This window comes from Acomys russatus, chromosome 10 (assembly GCF_903995435.1).
Source record: "Acomys russatus chromosome 10, mAcoRus1.1, whole genome shotgun sequence".
NCBI classification, from domain to species: Eukaryota; Metazoa; Chordata; class Mammalia; order Rodentia; family Muridae; genus Acomys; species Acomys russatus.
Window position 1 is genome coordinate 45,858,519 of NC_067146.1, and position 18,224 is coordinate 45,876,742.

Below are 18,224 nucleotides of genomic sequence, written 5' to 3' on the forward strand. Positions count from 1 at the left end.
CTCTTAAAATTTAATTACAAACATCGGCTTCAGTAATAGTTTCATATTTAGTGCTAATTCGGTGTTTAGAATTTATTCAGCTGACTTTTTTCATCATTGAACTTAGACTCACTTGGGAAAAAAATATTTCTTTGAATTATGTAAATAGAGCCATGTCCGGCTTCCCACTTGCACTCTGTATTTCCAGATATCATTGCCAGCAGGCTTCCTTGGATCCTTGCATCTCTTTTCCTATGTAGAGACAGCGTTAGGACCAATTTGGGAGTAATTTCAATGGGAATTACATCAGTAAAGATAAGGAGGCTATCCTTGGATCTTACTTCTTACTTCTCTTCATATCACTTGTTTTTGTGAAAAACCTTCAATACATTTCCTAAACTTAATAATAGCCTTTTAGAATTTCTGTGCCTTCAAACCCTTCTGCTTCAGTACATCTGGGATGTTCAGAGCTTCCCTCAACAAATGTGTTGGTCTATATTATGCTCTGAATCAAAATTTAAATGTGGGCATTTATCCTTATACGTTAAAAAGAAAATGTAAATTAATAATAATCTATAACTATAAATTAGAGCTTACATACTAATTTTTTTTTTTTATCTAGAAACAAAGACTTGAAAGACTATGAAGCTTGGCTGGGAATTCATGATGTCCATGAGAGAGGCGAGGAGAAACGCAAACAGATCCTAAACATTTCCCAGCTGGTCTATGGACCCGAAGGGTCAGATTTGATTTTGCTGAAGCTGGCTCGGTGGGTTTCTAAACAAGATTTTGTATTTTAATGGAAACTAGGTTTACTGAAACTTTTTTCAGCTGGCTTCTTTTTCTTTCACATGTAGATTTATTATTATCACATATATCATGGGTATGTATTTATGTATGCATATATATATATATATATACATATATATATATATATATACACATATGGACACACATTAGAAAGAGGTATCATAAGATTTTCAAATACTAAATAAATTTGGTGAAATATTCTTACAACTTTAAAACTGAGGTTTAATAAGCAATTATTTGACTCCTTAGAAAAATAAAGATAAAAATTTTATAGAATGAGAAATTATTATAGACTATTACTAGTAAAGGTCTCTTTCCTCTATGACTTATCCCAAGCCATGTACTATAAATTAATTAGGTACACCTTCTTTGCTTTTGTTCTTCTAACTCATATGTGTTAATGCTGTTCACATACTGCATGTACACGTTTCTGTGGAGTCGTATACAACCGAGTGCTCACACTATATTTTGTCTTTTCAGGCCTGCAGTCCTGGATAATTTTGTCAGTACAATTGATTTACCCAATTATGGCTGTACAATCCCTGAAAAGACCACTTGCAGTGTTTATGGCTGGGGTTATACTGGATGTAAGTTAATTTTTGAGACATGAGGCACTATAATAGTTATTTACCATATAAATGTTTTCTGTTTATTGTTTGCTTTGCCTTCCCTCGTGCTCATTAACTGCGTGTTTTTAATGCCATTCCAGTGATCAACTCAGATGGTTTATTACGAGTAGCACATCTGTATATTATGGGAAATGAGAAATGCAGTCAGCACCATCAAGGGAAGGTGACCTTGAATGAGTCTGAATTATGTGCTGGGGCTGAAAAGATTGGATCAGGACCATGTGAGGTAAAAACACAAACCAAACTGTTTAATAAAGGGTAAATCATTGAAGGCAGGCAGGTGGAGCATCCTATAACCCCTGAATTTGGGAGGCTGAAGCAGGGAGATGCTAAGTTATTGGCAAAAGTCTGTCATAAAAACAAACAAACAAACAAACAAACTAAAACAAAAATGTCTTAAAAGCCAACAGAATACTTTCTTGGGTGTTTTCAAATTGAAATACTTGCTCACTAGCTCATTCCTCAAGAGAGGAAGTGTGTAGCTAGCCCCCTGTCATTGTTGTTCATCTCTTTCAATTGACTAGCTAGCAAGCCCATGGTTTTTTCACATTTGCCTCTAAAAAAAATACTATAGAAAACTCTAGAAGCCTCAGAGGAGCCTGTGCGGGTTAGAAGTACACAGCTAGGTTTTCTACTTCTTTGTAAGTTTGCCTATATTCATGAGTCTCCCTCGATGAACCTTACTATTAATATTGAGAGATACATGCCTGATTTGAAGTTCTTAAGGATGCTATGGGTAGGCTATGTATTTTTCTAAAGAACTTTTTTTTTTTTTTTAAATCAAAGGTCAACATTAGAAACTGTATTAGCTTGGTTGGTTTCCTTTGTTAGGCAACTGCTCTTACAGTTTGGCAGGGTGCCTTTCCTTGTTTTTCAGAGACAAGCTGCTAAGGTATCATTTTAGATATACTTTGAGTGTGAGAATTATGTTCTCCAAGGCTCACAGTTGCAGCATACTGGAATACTGTGTGGAATAAATTCAATAATTTGAGCATTATTGAATGAGATAACATTGTTGATATGTAAAAGAATGTATATCCTAAGCATAGAATATAAGTACACTGAAATGTATGTATGCATGACATATGTGCCTTTCTCTGGAATTTGTTCCTGAAAAGTATGTGTTTATTGAGGCACGGAGTGCTTAGAGCTGCTTAAGTAATAAAGTTAAAAATGGGTAGATTTCTTTCTAGCCAGTGAGCATTATTATGGCATATGGTGTATTATTATGGAAAGGAACATTTAATAAGGAGAAAAGGTACTTATTTAAACCCACAGTTCTGTGAATTCAAGAGTTTGGGCTCAGACCAGCCTGTGGGATTCTCTAGAGGAAAATACAGATGCCTCCTCCTGCTTCACTGTCCGTGACTTGGTAACTTCCTCCAATTGTCTTCTTTATTGCTATCCATGTGTATGGCTCAGTGTCCGGACTTTCCCCTTGAAGTCTTTGTCCTTTCATTCCTTGTTTACAATTTCTAAATCTGTGGAGGAGAGTTAACTTCATATCGCTTTCATATCTTCCTCAGAAAACAATTGTCATTCCGAAGATTTATGTGTTCATGTGTGATTATTTTTTCCACTTTACCCCCTCATCCTTCACTGCTTCTTCCTTCCCAGCCTCTTCCCATCTGTCATTTGGTTATCTCATCACTCAAGAATATTTGAAGGCCCAGCTACACAACCGTTACATATGTGCATAGGGCTTAGGTTTGTTCTGTGCGTGCTCTCTTGTTTGCAGTTCAGTCTCTATGAGCTCCTATGGGCCCAAGTTAGTTGATTCTGTGGGTTTTCTTGTGATGTCCTTGACCACTCTGTCTCCTTTGTTTCTGCCTCCCCATCTTCCATAGGATTCCCCAAGCTCTATCTAAACTTTGGCTGTGGGTCTCAGCATCTGTTTCCATCAGTTTCAGGATGAAGCCTCTCTGATGATGGTTACGCCAGGCTCTTGATTTCTAGTACAGCAGACTATCATGAATAGTGTCAGGGGTAGGCTTCCTCTCATGGCTTGAGTCTCAAGCTTGGTCAGTCACCAGTTGCTCCTTTCCTCTAACACTTCTCCATCTTTACCCCTTCACATCTTAGAGGCAGAACAATTTGTGGGTCTAATTTTTGTCTCTCTTTTGTGGTTCTAATGCCTTCATTCAAAGTCTTGGCTGATAACAGGAGATGGTCCATTCAGGCTCCATATCCCTCATTGCTAGGAGTCTTACCAAGAGACACCCTTATAGATTCCTAGGAGTTTCCCTGGTTTCTAGCTCATCCCAAAGATGCCTCCCCAATCGAGTTGTCTCTCCCTCTGTCCTAACCTCACCTGGAACTCCTAAAGCAGGAGCAGGGACTATCTGTGAATACCTTTCCTGCCTTTGGCTTCCTTTCTCCTAACTCGGCTGCCTTGTCTAGCCTCAATAGAAGAAGATGTGCATAGTCTCACTGCCAGCTTGATATGTCAAGGCTGGTTGATATCTATGAGAGCTCTCCATTTTTCTGAGAAGAAAGGAAGGAGCGGTAGATAAGGGGTAGAAAAGGTGAGAAGGAGGGACTGGAAGGAGAGGAGAGACTGGAAGCTGTGATCAGGATACAGTAAACAAATAATAATAATAATAATAATAATAATAATAATAGTAATAATAATAATAGTAATAATAATAATAATAAATAGACTGCTTGAAGAGAATGGTCTTAAATGTCTGTATGGTAGAAGTGATATGTCATCTATTGAAAGGCCCCAAAGAAAGCAATTTTGAAAAGTGCCTGTCAGGAATCACTAGTGTAGCATTTCAACATCAATATTATAACCTTATGAAGTATGATATATAAAAGGCGTGTTAAAATAAAGGATTTCTGTACTGTGTGACATGTGACTTCATGTCTACCTTAATGTCCCTATAAAAAAAAAAATCAATGGCTCCTTCTTTTTGCTCACAATCCAGAAGTAACGTTTTTCAGAATTTGTTTAATTTTTTAAAAATTACATCACTTTTAGAGGAAAATGAAGATAATCTTAAACATTCTTCTTTATATAAAGATGCCCAAATCTACCCACTGTGTTCCTCTTATGTGTATGTAATAGAGCTTGAATGCATATATGTAAATCGTACGCATACTCTGTACCCACGGAAGCCAGGATAGAGTGTCAGGTTTCCAGTAACTGGAGTTACAGGCACCTGTAAGTCACCCTGTAAGTCACCCTGTATGTGTGCTAGGAGGCAAACCCGAGTGCTCTGAAAGAGTCCTCTTAACAACTGAACAATCTCTATCACTGTCACTGTGGTCTTAAGAGGCCGCAGGGCACACAAAATTGGTACTGCACTATTGTAACAGTTATGGATAACAAGGTGTGTATATGCATATTCACATACTTAACCTTTATATATTCATGTATGTGCAATGTGTGTATATGCACAAGTTAATCTATATTCATTAGTCATATATCTTTACTTGATGACATAATGTTGCCATGGAATCATAGGTTACCCTTTGAGGAAATATACATATCTAAACTACTAGCATCAACTGTGAGTAAATATTTCATGCCTGGAAAATAATTGCCAAATTATATGGAATTGTTGTTTCAACTATAAGGATTTTCAAATTAAATTATTAAGATAATCTGTTGGAGGAAGGGAGAGTTTTAGAAAGAAGAGAAAGTTTAATGAAGCCAATCCTTAAATCATGTAATTAGAAGTGGATTTCTTTTATATTTTGTAATTATTTACATTTTCAAATGATATTAAACAGGTGGTGAATATCAACACCAAAATAGATATGAAATTGACGTTGCTGAGTGACTATACCCATTAGCTGCAGCTCTACTATGAATTTTACTGCGAATTGCTGCCATTTGCTTTCAGAATAACTTGTTTTTTCTTCTTAGGGAGATTATGGCGGCCCTCTCATTTGCGAACAACACAAAATGAGAATGGTTCTTGGTGTCATTGTTCCTGGCCGTGGCTGTGCTATCCCAAATCGTCCTGGTATTTTTGTCCGAGTAGCGTATTATGCGAAGTGGATACACAAAGTGATTTTGACATTCAAGTTGTAAGAACCATTGAAGAAGCCAGTGTGCTCAAAGCATCCATCAGTACATGAGGATTTCAGAGACTTCAGGATTAAACTGTCACCTAAAACAGTTCTAAAACAGCTACTTGAGTGTTCAAATGCTCATTAATATATATGGATGTTTTCTGTTGCTTTGCTTGTCAGTGTTATTTCATAAATGTTGAAGTGAATTAAGGTACCTGCAAGTGCAGTAACACATCTCCTGAAGATACTTGAACGGATTTAAAAAAAAAAATGCAAACTTACAGTTGCTAGATCATAAAAGATTTAAAGGAAAAGGTTAATTAATCATTCTGTGCTGCTTTCCAAGTTAATATAGAAATGATGAAGTATTCATAAGTTAAACATTATTTTAACCCCATCAAAACAGTTTATATCTTGTCTTTCTATCTTGTAACTCGATATTAAATTATATTACATTTCATATGCCATATGTTATAGTTGATTCATTTGTTTTACAACATATATCATGACATACTGATACACAACCATTCTTTTACAAAAGCACATACCCATAACACATGGCTGAGACCACAATACAGTTTCAACCATATCTAGTGTAATCTCTAAATATTTTTGGATGTACACATCTATATTTCTTCTAAAATTAAAATGTTTTGAAAGATCAGTGGGAATATTCAGGAAAGGTGCAAGGTATAAGTGACGGGACCTCTCTCTATATGGCGTATGACCTCCTCTGGATGGTGTTTAAAGTGAGGATAGGACCCATAAGATAAAATAATGACTAGCTTTGATGGTTATTTATATTTATTATACTAGTTATTTTGTGTGCTATCTAATTCCTAAAACGTGGAAAGTAATATGTGTATTTGTATTATTTCTTTCCTCCAAATTTGGCCTACTTATTTATGCAGGATACTGGTAGATCAATTTTCCTAAGACATTTATTCAGTTTTTAAATGTGTGTCTTAGTGAAGAAATTTTAAAGTATCTCTGTCTTTAAAATGTCTTTAAAAATGTCATTCTCCTTAAATTAAAAAGAAAAAGATTTAACATACAAGTTTCCATGTCTGCAAAGCTTCATTTATTAAATTTTATTTTGAAATATTTTGGACAAAAGAATTGAAAATACTTTTCTCAACCTAAAAAGTCTTAGCCTGTGAGTAATAGGAAAAAGTATGAAAGGAGGAACTAGTTCCTCTAAATTCTTTAATTCAATTACCTTAAAAAATATAATTGATTCAAAAAATTTAGTATGTTGTGAAGACATTGTCATATTATCTCATTTCTTTTAACAAAGGTCTTTCCTAATAACATGGAATATTCATTTAAATTTTATAATCTATATGATAGCATTCAAACTATACTTACTATTTTACTTTCCATGACCAGTTAAAATTTGTATATTTATCCAAAAGCAGGATATTAAAAAGTAATAAGACAGCTCTTAAATTCTCACAGTCTTCATTTATAAATCGAGAATATTAAAAGTTTGAGTGTTTTGAATCCAGGATTGGCTTTTTTAGATTGAAGCCTCTTAAATTATCTACAGGCAAAAGGTCCAAACATTATCCCAATGCATTTTCTTGTGTGTTCCCAGGGAAGGAATCCAGAAATTATCATACAAGGTATGACATATATGTGTGTGTGTATCATATGATACACACACACATATATATCATGCATGCACATACATATGCAAATATGTTTCTGATCACGTAGGTACTGTGTTGAAAATGGTGAATGCAGAGTGATGCAGTAAATCTCCAGTCCATATCATTTTAGATTCAGTACACTTCTATTTCTCTTTTGTAACTCATTATTTGAACAAAACAGAAAGTTTAAAGATACATTATTAAAATATTAAAGTTGTTTTCATAGCTCCATAACGGACTGTATAAATTTCAGTACTATATGTAAATTATATTGATAACGCTATTATAATAAATGCAATATTTTAACATACTGACATTTTAGACTACTTCTTTTGGTGTATTTTTTGTAAGTACCCATGAAAAGAGAAACAGAAATGACCAATAAACAATATGAAGTCAAGTTTTCAGCTACTTTGGAATCAGCATTTCTAATTTTTTTAAAGGCAAATAAATGTCAATAAATCACCAAACGATGCTCATAAAGCAACTCTCCCATGAGGTTTCCTTTGCAAGAGGGCAAAGTGTACAGCACCGATTCTGAACAAGATTCATAGTCTCTTACTTGGTAGGAGAGGGTATTTGTCTTGTAACCAACACTGTGCATGGGATAGTTTTCTATGAATAAAATTCAAAGGAAAAAGAAAGAAATTTTTCAGCTTATCTATAAATCTATATTATATTGTGCCATGGACAAGAGGGCCTTTTAAAACATGAGCTTTCAAAGCTGGGTTGCTTTGACTAAGTAACAGTTGCACACTGTTATAATTGTAGACATTTTTTTATGTCTGCAGGAATAGAAGTGTAAAGCTAAAATATTAGTCATATGCCTCTGCTGTGCAGGGGATGAGAATTCTTTTGCATATTTGTTTAATGTTATTTTAAAATGTAAAGTAACTTTAACCTATTTGCTGTGGGCACATCCTCAGCATAATGGTTTATAGCGAATCAGTCTCTAGAATTAACAGGCTCTTCCTTGCTGTCTAAGTGTTTCAAGCTATGTGAATGTGAAACACTGGAAGGCAAGAAAAATAACAATAATGGCATGTGTGAAAAGCTGTATTTCACATATTCCTGTGGATATTTCTTGCTGGTACCAATGGTACTGTACAGGGTGAGTGTCCAAGATACAACACCCCCTGAAAATAGCACTGTCAAGAATTGGGAGTCGCTGTTAGGCGTGTTCTTGTTTTTAAATATTTTCTCTTTTACAAAACAATTACTAGCTTTGTAACATAGAGGACAGGAAGTGGAAAATGTCAATACTATCTCATACTACGTAAAAGGAAGTCTTAAGTTGATTTACTGAAGTACGAAAATAACTACTCCATTCTCTGTGTGTATACACCCACACATTTATAGAAAACTCATAAAATAAAAGGAATTTGGGTAAAGACAACATACTTGCCTCATTATTTTAAATTATTTGCAATGAATTGCTCTTCAAATTAAGTCCAAGAAAGATGTATCTTTCAAAATTCAATTGAATATTGTACCAAGAATATTAATAAGAACAAATGAACAAATCAAACAAGCAACAATATTAAACTATCTTGGACCTCTTGACAGTGCCACTTTCACATAGGTTCATTTCTGTTTGCACAGAAGGCTTCTGTCTCTTGGCAGTCAAAAACACAATACTGTGGATATTGCAACTTGTCGGCCTGTGTAAACAGCACAATGATAAGCTGCCAGTTGAGTGGGAAAGCTGGATGCAACCCCCAAAAAGGGAACACTGTGGTTATAACTTGTCTTATATATTCTCTGTAGTTAATAAAGTTATTTTTATAACCATTATTATATTATTACTCTTAATAATAATAAAATATTTTACCAAAATATCTCCTTTTTCTTTTATACTTATATATATATATAGACAGATTTTAACTGTCCTAGGACTTTAAAGTAGAAACCAGCAACAACATGGACTTAATTGAAGGAATGATACATGTTTTGTTACAAGAAATATATAACTTCTTTATACAGCTAAGTAAAAATTGTACTTCTTTCCATGGCATTGTCATGGGTCGCCAGAAAAAGATTAATGTGAAATCTCAATTTTCAAATTTTACTCATGAAAATCTCCAAGTGTTAGGATTATTTTTTCAGCGTTTAGTTTTGCTAGGAAGCTACTATGCTGTATTTTGCAACTATAAGCAAAATATTTAAATGTTCCTTACTTCCTCATACAACCATATGATATAAAATTGTTTTAAATTTTAAATTAATTTGTGGTGTCCTTACAGGGTACTTAATAATTTCACAATACATATGAATCCAAAAAATTATTTACCTCAACGTGGATGAACTAATTACTAATGTTCTAACCAGGAGCTCTGTAACCCCATGGGTTATTTCTAACTTTGCTGTACTGACTTTCCTCCACCCAATGATTCTCAAAATAATGATTCTTTTATAGAATCTGATTTCAAATGATGAGTCTTATATATAACTTGTTAGGCATAGTAAGACAGCTAATCATCTTTAGTAACTATGTTTAAAATAGAATATGTACATTTATTCATTTGTCTTAATAAGAGAGCAATTTCATAAGGAAACTCAGGAAAGTTGGGCTCCTAATACAGCATTGTTTACTCTTCTGTAGTGGGAAGCTATAGCTAGTCTCTAGTTAATCATTATGGTTTTATAGTAATTGTTTATTTATTTGTTTAAAGAACAATAATCCTTCCATGCTTTATTGTAGAAGTTCTTAGTGCTATTTTTATTGAGTGCTAGGTTTTGAAATACATTTTTAGTTGCTGAATTAAACTAATACTATAATAATATGTTTAAAATTTTTAATCTCGTATTTGAGAATTTCATACATGCATGCAGTATATTTTGATTACATGCACTATCCTCTCAGCTCCTCCTAAATCCCTTCACATCTACCTTCTAACATCATGTCATTTATTATTATGACCCACTGAGGCCAATTAGTGCCGTCTGTGTATGCATGCATGTGGGGCAGTCCACTGGGGCAGAGTAATTAATCCCCATTTGTCCATGACCCTAAAGAATCCCTTCACTCTGCATTTACCCTGTGCTCGGTCCAGGAGTTCTCTCATGGTTCTCTGTCATTAATCTCCCAACAACACCACCCTTCAACTAAACAGTTCCAAACTAGTTCTCCACACCCCTTTAATCAATGACAAGCTTGTCACGTAGAAGTAACAGCAGAAGTTTTATTCTAAAGAGCCTATGGTTATTTTTTTTGCTATTTACATTCACAGATATATGTGTTCTTTATGAAAGAAAAAACTCACTGCAAGCTAAAGGTGTATTTGGAATAACCATGGAAATAGTTTTGAGAGCTTAATAAATATGTTATTGTCTAAAGTATGTTTAGTGAGATAGAAAAAAGTACAGTGAATAAAACCTGCCTTTATTTCATAAAACATAGAAGGGTTGAGTAAAAGTTAGTTCTGTGCTAATTTATAGTTTAAAATAGAAGAAAAACATTTTAAAACATACAGACACTATAGCAACAGGAACCGTGAGCCTGTCATATAATGAAGCTCCAGACTAGCATTGGACCTTTCTCTCTCTAATATTCTTGAATAATCAGATTTTTACATTCACTATCCTCAGACATTTTCAAAGGTAGTCCTCATGGCTGTGTTCACCAGCTTTTCTCTAAGCTCGCTAAGCTTTCACTTAGTCTCCTTTGTGTTTGCATCCTCATCACCCATCTGTAAGTTCTCATCACCCACGAGTGTTTGCCCCTTCTCCTTTGTACTTGGTAATAGTTGACCTATGACTGTTCTTGGCCAGGCTTGCTTTACTGGGCATTAATTTTCGTCTTTATATGTCTTTTATTATTTTTTACATATAAATTTATATAATTACACATATATACAGTAAGCTATATATGGGGGGAAACCATGGAACCATCAGGGAGTATATAAATGTTTCATTCATAGTGTTTATTATCTAGAGTCATCTCATTGCCCACTTGCACTCCAGAATGTTTTCCTTTGAACTAAATGTAAATTATTACCTATTGGTCAACTTATCTTCATCTTTCAATTTTATCCAGATTCTAGTATCTACCATTCTACTCTCACTGTCTAAGATACTGTATTTTGAAAACTGCATCTATGAATGAGACTGTGGCATTTGCCTTCCTGTTTCTGGCTTATTTCAAGCAATGTGGTCATCTCCAGTCCCATCCATGGTTTTTGCAGAGCAGGATTTAATTCTTTCTTGTGTCTTCCTAATATTCCACCTTGTCTGTTTGCTACACCTTATCAACTGGAGGACAACTAGGTTGCCTTCATATAATGGCTTGAATGAAAAGTACTGCAATGATTTTGGGAGTGAGGATGCCTCATTAGCAGATAGATTTGATTAATAGTTGGGTGCCGGATTGTGTAGTAGCTTTAATTTAAATTTACGAGTAATTTGCTTCTTGTTTTTCACAATGGCTGAGCTAATATACACCAGCACTCCCCTTTTCATACCCTTGTTTAGCTTTGTGGGCTTTTCTTAAAATAGCCATTCTTATGGTGAAACGATGGCTCATTGTGGTTGATCCGTTTCCACGATGACGGGTGGTGGTGAGCATATGTTTGTATGTGTGCTGTCCATCTACATCGTCCCTTTCGACTGTCTGTTGACTCCGGCTTTTTGTTTTTTAAAGGCTGAGCTTTTTTGTCTGTGCTTTCCCTTTTGCTGTAGTCAGCTGAGTTGTGCACACATTGTGTCAGCCTTAGGTCAGTTGTGCAGTTTGTACTTATTTTCCCTAGTACTGTGAGCTGTCTTTTCCATTTTGATGGTTTCCTTGGCAGTGCAGAAGGTTTTTAGTTTGTTATCCTATTTTTATAACTTTGCTTTTGTTTCTAGTCCTCTTTTTTTCTTAATTAAAAAAAAAAAAAAACATTTCCACTTGTAATGTGTTGCAGTGTTTTTCTTATGTTTTATTGTAATAGTTTCGTGGTTTCAGGTTTTTCATGTAAGTCTTCAATGCATTTAAGTTGAAATTGGTATAATAACCAACTAAATCCTAGTTGAATTTGATTTGATGTGCAGTTAGGGTATAATTTTATTCTTCATGTGAATATACAGTTTTCCAGTATCAGTTAGTTAAGGGACTGCTTTCCAACACCTTTTCTTAGGACAGTTACAAAACAACTCAGTGTAGAATTGTGAGATGGATTCTAGGATCTCTATTCTGTGTCATTATTCAGTTTTTCACTGTATGCAATATCATAATGTTTTAAATACTATATTACTGTGGTGTATTTCGAACTTAAGTAGTGTAATACATTCAGCTTTGTTCCTTCAACCAGGATGAGTTTGACAATTTAGTTTTGTTTGTGATTTAATACATTTTTTATAGATGTGTGAAGTGTCCTTATTATATTTTAAAATAAATTTAAAATTGTATTTGTGTGTGTGTGTGAGTGAGTGTGAGTGAGAGAGAGAGAGAGAGAGAGAGAGAGAGAGAGAGAGAGAGAGAGAGAGAGAGAGAGAAGGAGAGACAGAGAGACAGAGAGACAGAGAGAGACAGAGAGAGAATGCCACATGAGAGAGAGAGAACCCATGGAGTCCAGAAGAAGACATCATATCTCCTGAAGCTGGAGTTACAGACATGAGCCACATGATATGGGTATTAGGGACTGAAATCTGGTTCTGTAGATCAGGAAGCTCTTTTAACCACTAACTCATTTTCCAAGCCCATGTCACTGGCATTTAAATAATACCACTTCATTCAAGCTGTAAACATGTGATGTCTTTTCTTTTTTTTTTGTTTGTTTGTCTGTTTGTTTCCTTTTCAATGTATTTTTCAGGGTTTACATTGTGGAATACTTATATTTTGGTTAAGTTTTTCTCTTTTTTATTTTGTTGCTAATATAGGCAGACTTTTCTTTGAAAATCTTTATTTGATCCTTTGCTACTGGTGTCTAGACACATTCAATTATTCATTGTAGGTTTTTTTCATTTTGAAACTTGTATGAAGTTTGCATTGGTTTTAATGTTTTGGTGATATCTTTTTGATTTTTCTTATATAAGTCCATGGAATCTGCAAAGAATGAAAATTTAACTTCCCTTTTCCAGCTCAGATGTCCTTTGCTTCTTACTCTTGCCTAGTAAATCTGGTGGGATTTTCAGGACAATGGTGATAACAGAAGTGCTTCCTGGCATTGTTTCAGATCCTAATGGGAACACTCTCATCTTTGCTGTATTCAGTGTGAGGTTAACTGTGGGCTTGTTACATATGGCCTCTATTAAGATGGGATCCATTACTCCCATAACTAATTAAGAGCACTATCATGAAGGAACGTTAAATGATATCAAATAATTTTTTTGCATTTCATAATGATCATATTGATTGATCTCTTTATTCTGTTGACATGATGTATCATGTACATTGTTAGCATTTGTAAAAACACCCTTGCATCCTTGAAATAAAGTGTTGATTATGGTCAGTCATTTGTTGGATTTGGTTTGCTCACGATTTGGATTTTTGCATTTATGTTAATCTGAAATATAGAGAGTTCCAGGACAGCCAGGACTATACAGAGAAACTCTGTCTTTTAAAAAATTATATTTTTCTATTTGTAGATTGATTTTAAAAATATAAATGGAAAATACATTTTGTACGATTTTTACTTTTATTTTTTGAAATTATGATGGTTGCACAGTTTTTACCTTCCCAGTCTTCCCTCAAACCCTTTCCATACTTGCTCTCTTTTAAATTCATGCATGGCTTATTTTTCTTTAGGTGTTATATATTATATACATAATTTCTCTCTGTATATTCCTAATGCAGTTTGTTCAGTCTCTGTGTTACTGTTGTGTATATATTTTCAGGGCTGACCATGTAGTCTCTCTCATATCAGGAGTTTTTATCTTTAGTATACACACACTCACACACATACACAGACACACACACACACACGCGCGTGTGTGCACAAGAAAGAGAGAGACAGAGAGACAGAGAGATATAGAGAAAGGCAGAAACAGAGAGACAGAGACAGAGAGAGAGACAGAGACACGAATACATCCAGGAAAACCATGCCTGGTTCTGGAACCCTAGCAAAGTATCCAGGCCTAGGACAATCAGGTTTTTGTTCCCTAATAAGTAAAGGTGTTTTCTTGAGAATATTAATAGAATTTAGATTGTGTTAGGGTACATTTACCATCTGGTATTCCACATGAAGGTTGGATGTCATAACCTTGAAGGGGAAATTTATAGTAATTACCGCAAATATTCTTAGTCAAGATAGTCTACTCATTGCTTCTATGCAAAATTTTCATCTGAGAAGCATTATAAAGTTTCATAATACCAACACTATTACTTAATTAACAGAAGTTTTCCATTTCATGATTTTTGTCTAGCTGGGAGAAACCAAAATAGGTAGCATGATGAAATGAGGGAAAAGGAAGGATTTTGTATTGGTTTTTCCATATAGTTTGCAGCTTTTGAAGTATCTCCTCAAGTTTTCAGATCTCTGAGTGTTATATAACATGAAATCTAAATATAATCATAACTTAGAATATATAAAATACATCCTGTATTTTCACAACGTATGTATCTACCAACCATAATATTTTGGTCCCTAAATATGCACATACATGCCAATTATACCTCAAAACAACTGAAAACTATCACTGAAAAAATCAACAGTTAAAAATAATCACAAAATAAAGAAAACAATCTTATGAAAAAAAGACTTCAAGAAATAGGAAAAAGTAATTCAAGATCTCTAGATTGTGGAGATGAATGTGTAAGACCAGTATTTCATATTTTCCTTTGGTTGTTCAAAGAGCCATTCTAAGAAGAAATGCTCATATTCTTCTTGATTGACAAGGTAAGAATCTAGAAAAAGCAACTATGACACCTTAGTCAGAGAGTTTAGGTAATAATTCTTAATTGTGAAGCCTAAACTTACATAACTGAACAGGAAAAAAAAAATCATAGCGCCTCTGATCCTGAGCATTCCCTATAAGGAAACAATTGCTCAATTACAGTCATGTTTTACTCAAACTGATCTTTCATGGAACAATTAAACCGCCCCCCGCCCCAGAAAACCATGTGTTCAAGGCTTGGATAAGTGTGGAGATACACAGACACCTCCTTTCCACTTCATTCTCTAGTAGCTGAAACACTCTGGATAGTGGCACATATTTTAAGGCTCCATGAGAGTGATCATGTATTTACTTCAGTAAAAAGGGTTTCTTACATATTCAAACCAAATTTTCTTTCATCTGTAAGTACTGATGTTTAGGTGTCTGCCAAAGGGGAAAGATACAACTTATGTATTTACTGCATGGCTTCTCTTTATAATCTTTAAATTTAATTTTTACAAAAATAGCTTCTAGGATCTATTCATTTGACTCAATTTCCCATATCAATCTTCTCTTTTCTAGTCAATGGGAAAAAGGGTCATACACTTAGCGATACTTGAATTGACTTTTCTGATATTTGTGACACCTATTGAAACTCTCCTCACACTTACATTGTTACAAAATTAGTTATGACAACAGTTTGAAAGTTTTCCTACTTTATTTCCATGGAAGCTTTGAAAAGGTAGCTTGTTTTCATTTCACTAGCATTTCCAAAGTTCCTGTATCTGTTAAATTTTCATTCTTGAAAATAGAGACACAAAAGAAAGAAAGAAAAGGGTTAATATATAAAAAGAAGTGGAAGAAGGATTTTTTAAAACTACAAGTTATTTGAAAGAATATTTACAAAGATTTCTATATATCCCCAAAAGTGAGGTCAACCAAAAAATCTAAAAAGCATTGCTCTCTTTGCCAGCCTTTATGCTTTTCCTAAATCAAGGTAACTTTTATTTTTTCAGTCTACTTATAAGACTAAGCATATAAGAGGAATAGCATGTGAGTGTAGTAATCTATCACAATGTTTTATTTTTATCATCATCTACTTTTTGATGTTTTTAAAACCTGTTAACTTCCTCAGGGATATTTTTCCAACTTTATTGAGGTATGATTGACAAAACAGAATACATATTTAGATAGTAAAAATGAGGGCTGACATATGTATACACTGTGAAATGATTATAATAAACCATTAACATAGTTATCACCTTCCACTGTTAACATTTGGGAGGGTGTGGGGGATTGTACTGAGAGCTCTTGTTCTCTGTGCTCAACAAGAGTGTTTAAACTATAGGTGCCATGCTTCAATTAAGTCTCCAGTATTTATTCATCTTACGACTATTTGTATGCTTTGAGCAAAAATAGAGTAGAACATAACTTGTCCTTTAAAGGCTGTCTTACCTTCAGGAACTCAGCATCTTTCCATTGCCCTACCCGGAGGCATAAGATGCCGGGAACTTCATCAAGGCAGCCCAACTGTCTGTAGGAGCTTCCTTTTGGCATGCTCACTCAGTTTGTTAAGTGAATATTTCCAAACCTAAACCTCAATTACTTCTTGTTTTCAACCTTCCCAATCAAAACTTTGTCCTTATGGTACTCAAAGCTGAATCCAGAAAACAACTTTTTTCTTATATATGTCCCCTTTTACATTCATGTGATCACCAAGACATCAATTATACCTCCTGCCTATGTCTTAAATCTTCCATAGATTTTCATGGCCAGTGAGTTCTCCTTTCTCAAGCCATGATTTTCTTTTTTACTTTCATTAGAGCAATAATTCTGAGACTTGTTTCTGTATCTAAATACCATCTTTTATCCAAATTTAATGCACAATTAAACATATAACTGTAATTCTCCAAGTAAAATTCCTTTAATAGGTACCCAGTGGTTGACCAGTAGTAAAATCAGTTGTCTCTGAATAGCCAATTCAGTCAGCCATTTTCTTTCCTTTTGCCCACTGTGTTGCAGTTTCTATGAGCATTTTCAGTTTTGCAAATTGATTGAACTCCTTTCCTTAAAACCTTTGCATCTGCTACTCTTTCTGCCTGGAATTATCCATCCACCCACAGTTTTTGCCTGACTAATATTCAATTCATCCAGTTTAAAATGTCACCAATTCCCCCCACCCACCTTGGTGACCAAATCATACATTCCAATGTATGATGCATTTCTATTTTAGAACACTTACTTTGGCTAACTCATCTATTATTAGTATATATACATTTTTTGTTATTTACACACACACACACACACACACACACACACACACACACAAACACAATGTTTTTTTTACTAGACTGTACGTTTCCCAGGAACAGGGAATAGGTCTATATTTGCCTGAACTTATTTTTCAGTGCTTTTCACTCACTTCTAAAATGTAAGCATACAAATGTGTCTTAATTATATTTACTCTTTAAGAAAACCAGCATCTAAAAATTCCTTTGGTGGTCCCTGGAGGGGTGGTTTTCACTGGCTTCTGTCATATGCTTCTGCTTTAAATCAGCACATCAGTCTCCTACTGTGACAGTTTAAGGCACTGGGAACATAGCTGTAAGTAAACAAGTCTTGGCTCTTCTGAAAAGAAAAAGTCTGGGAGGCAGAGATAGAGCAGGACCGTGAGGTCATTAACAGACAACTGCAGATAGCTGATGGAGCATGTTGGAAAATTTTAAACATTCATTTATTTTTGTTGATTATTTCTTAATCCTTGATTGCCAGAGTCTCAAATCATGACATTTTGAATTTTTGTTTTATGAATACTTCTATCATCTCATTAATATCTTTTTAAACCTGTTCAGAGTTGCCCATCTTTAGTTCTTCATGTTTTCTCAAGCTTCCATAAAGTAAGATATATGTGAAACTAAAATATTTAGCATGGAATGCTTTTACTTATACTTGAAGATGGCCTAATAGCAACAAATGATACTCTGTGCTGGCTAACTTTCCAGCATTGTTTGATCTCTTTCAGTCATCATTACAACCTCACAAATGCAGATTCAACAATGATATCTTCTTAATGAAAGGAAAGTGTCTAACTATTTGTAATAGGGACATTTAGGAGTGGGATCTCAATATCAATTATGCTTGATCCCTTTATTTCTATCTTTGTTAACAGAACATTTGATTAATTACTTTTTTGGAAAAGTTGGAAGAAAGGAAATTTCTGTTATCATCTAGCAGATACAAACAAGAGCCTTTTGGAGCAAACCTTGCTCAATGGTAGACAAAATGTCAGCCGAGGAGCTGGCTTCCTCATCCTTAAATACAGAGAGTGGAAATAAATACA

The 18,224-nt window shown here is 34.4% G+C and overlaps 1 protein-coding gene and 1 long non-coding RNA gene across 4 annotated transcripts in view; one reads left to right on the forward strand and one right to left on the reverse strand.

Moving 5' to 3' along the window:
* Hgf (hepatocyte growth factor) overlaps window positions 1-5,973 on the forward strand; it is a 60,206-nt gene extending 54,233 nt beyond the window's left edge. For both annotated transcript variants that reach the window (XM_051152082.1, XM_051152081.1), the window contains 4 exons: window positions 602-748; window positions 1,270-1,376; window positions 1,499-1,644; window positions 5,293-5,973. In XM_051152082.1, coding sequence (XP_051008039.1) covers window positions 602-748; window positions 1,270-1,376; window positions 1,499-1,644; window positions 5,293-5,460 — 568 coding nt within the window. In that variant the 3' untranslated portion in view covers window positions 5,461-5,973. The remainder of the gene's footprint in view (window positions 1-601; window positions 749-1,269; window positions 1,377-1,498; window positions 1,645-5,292) is intronic.
* LOC127194594 (uncharacterized) overlaps window positions 1-18,224 on the reverse strand; it is a 137,168-nt gene that overhangs the window by 48,399 nt on the left and 70,545 nt on the right. The window lies entirely within an intron of this gene.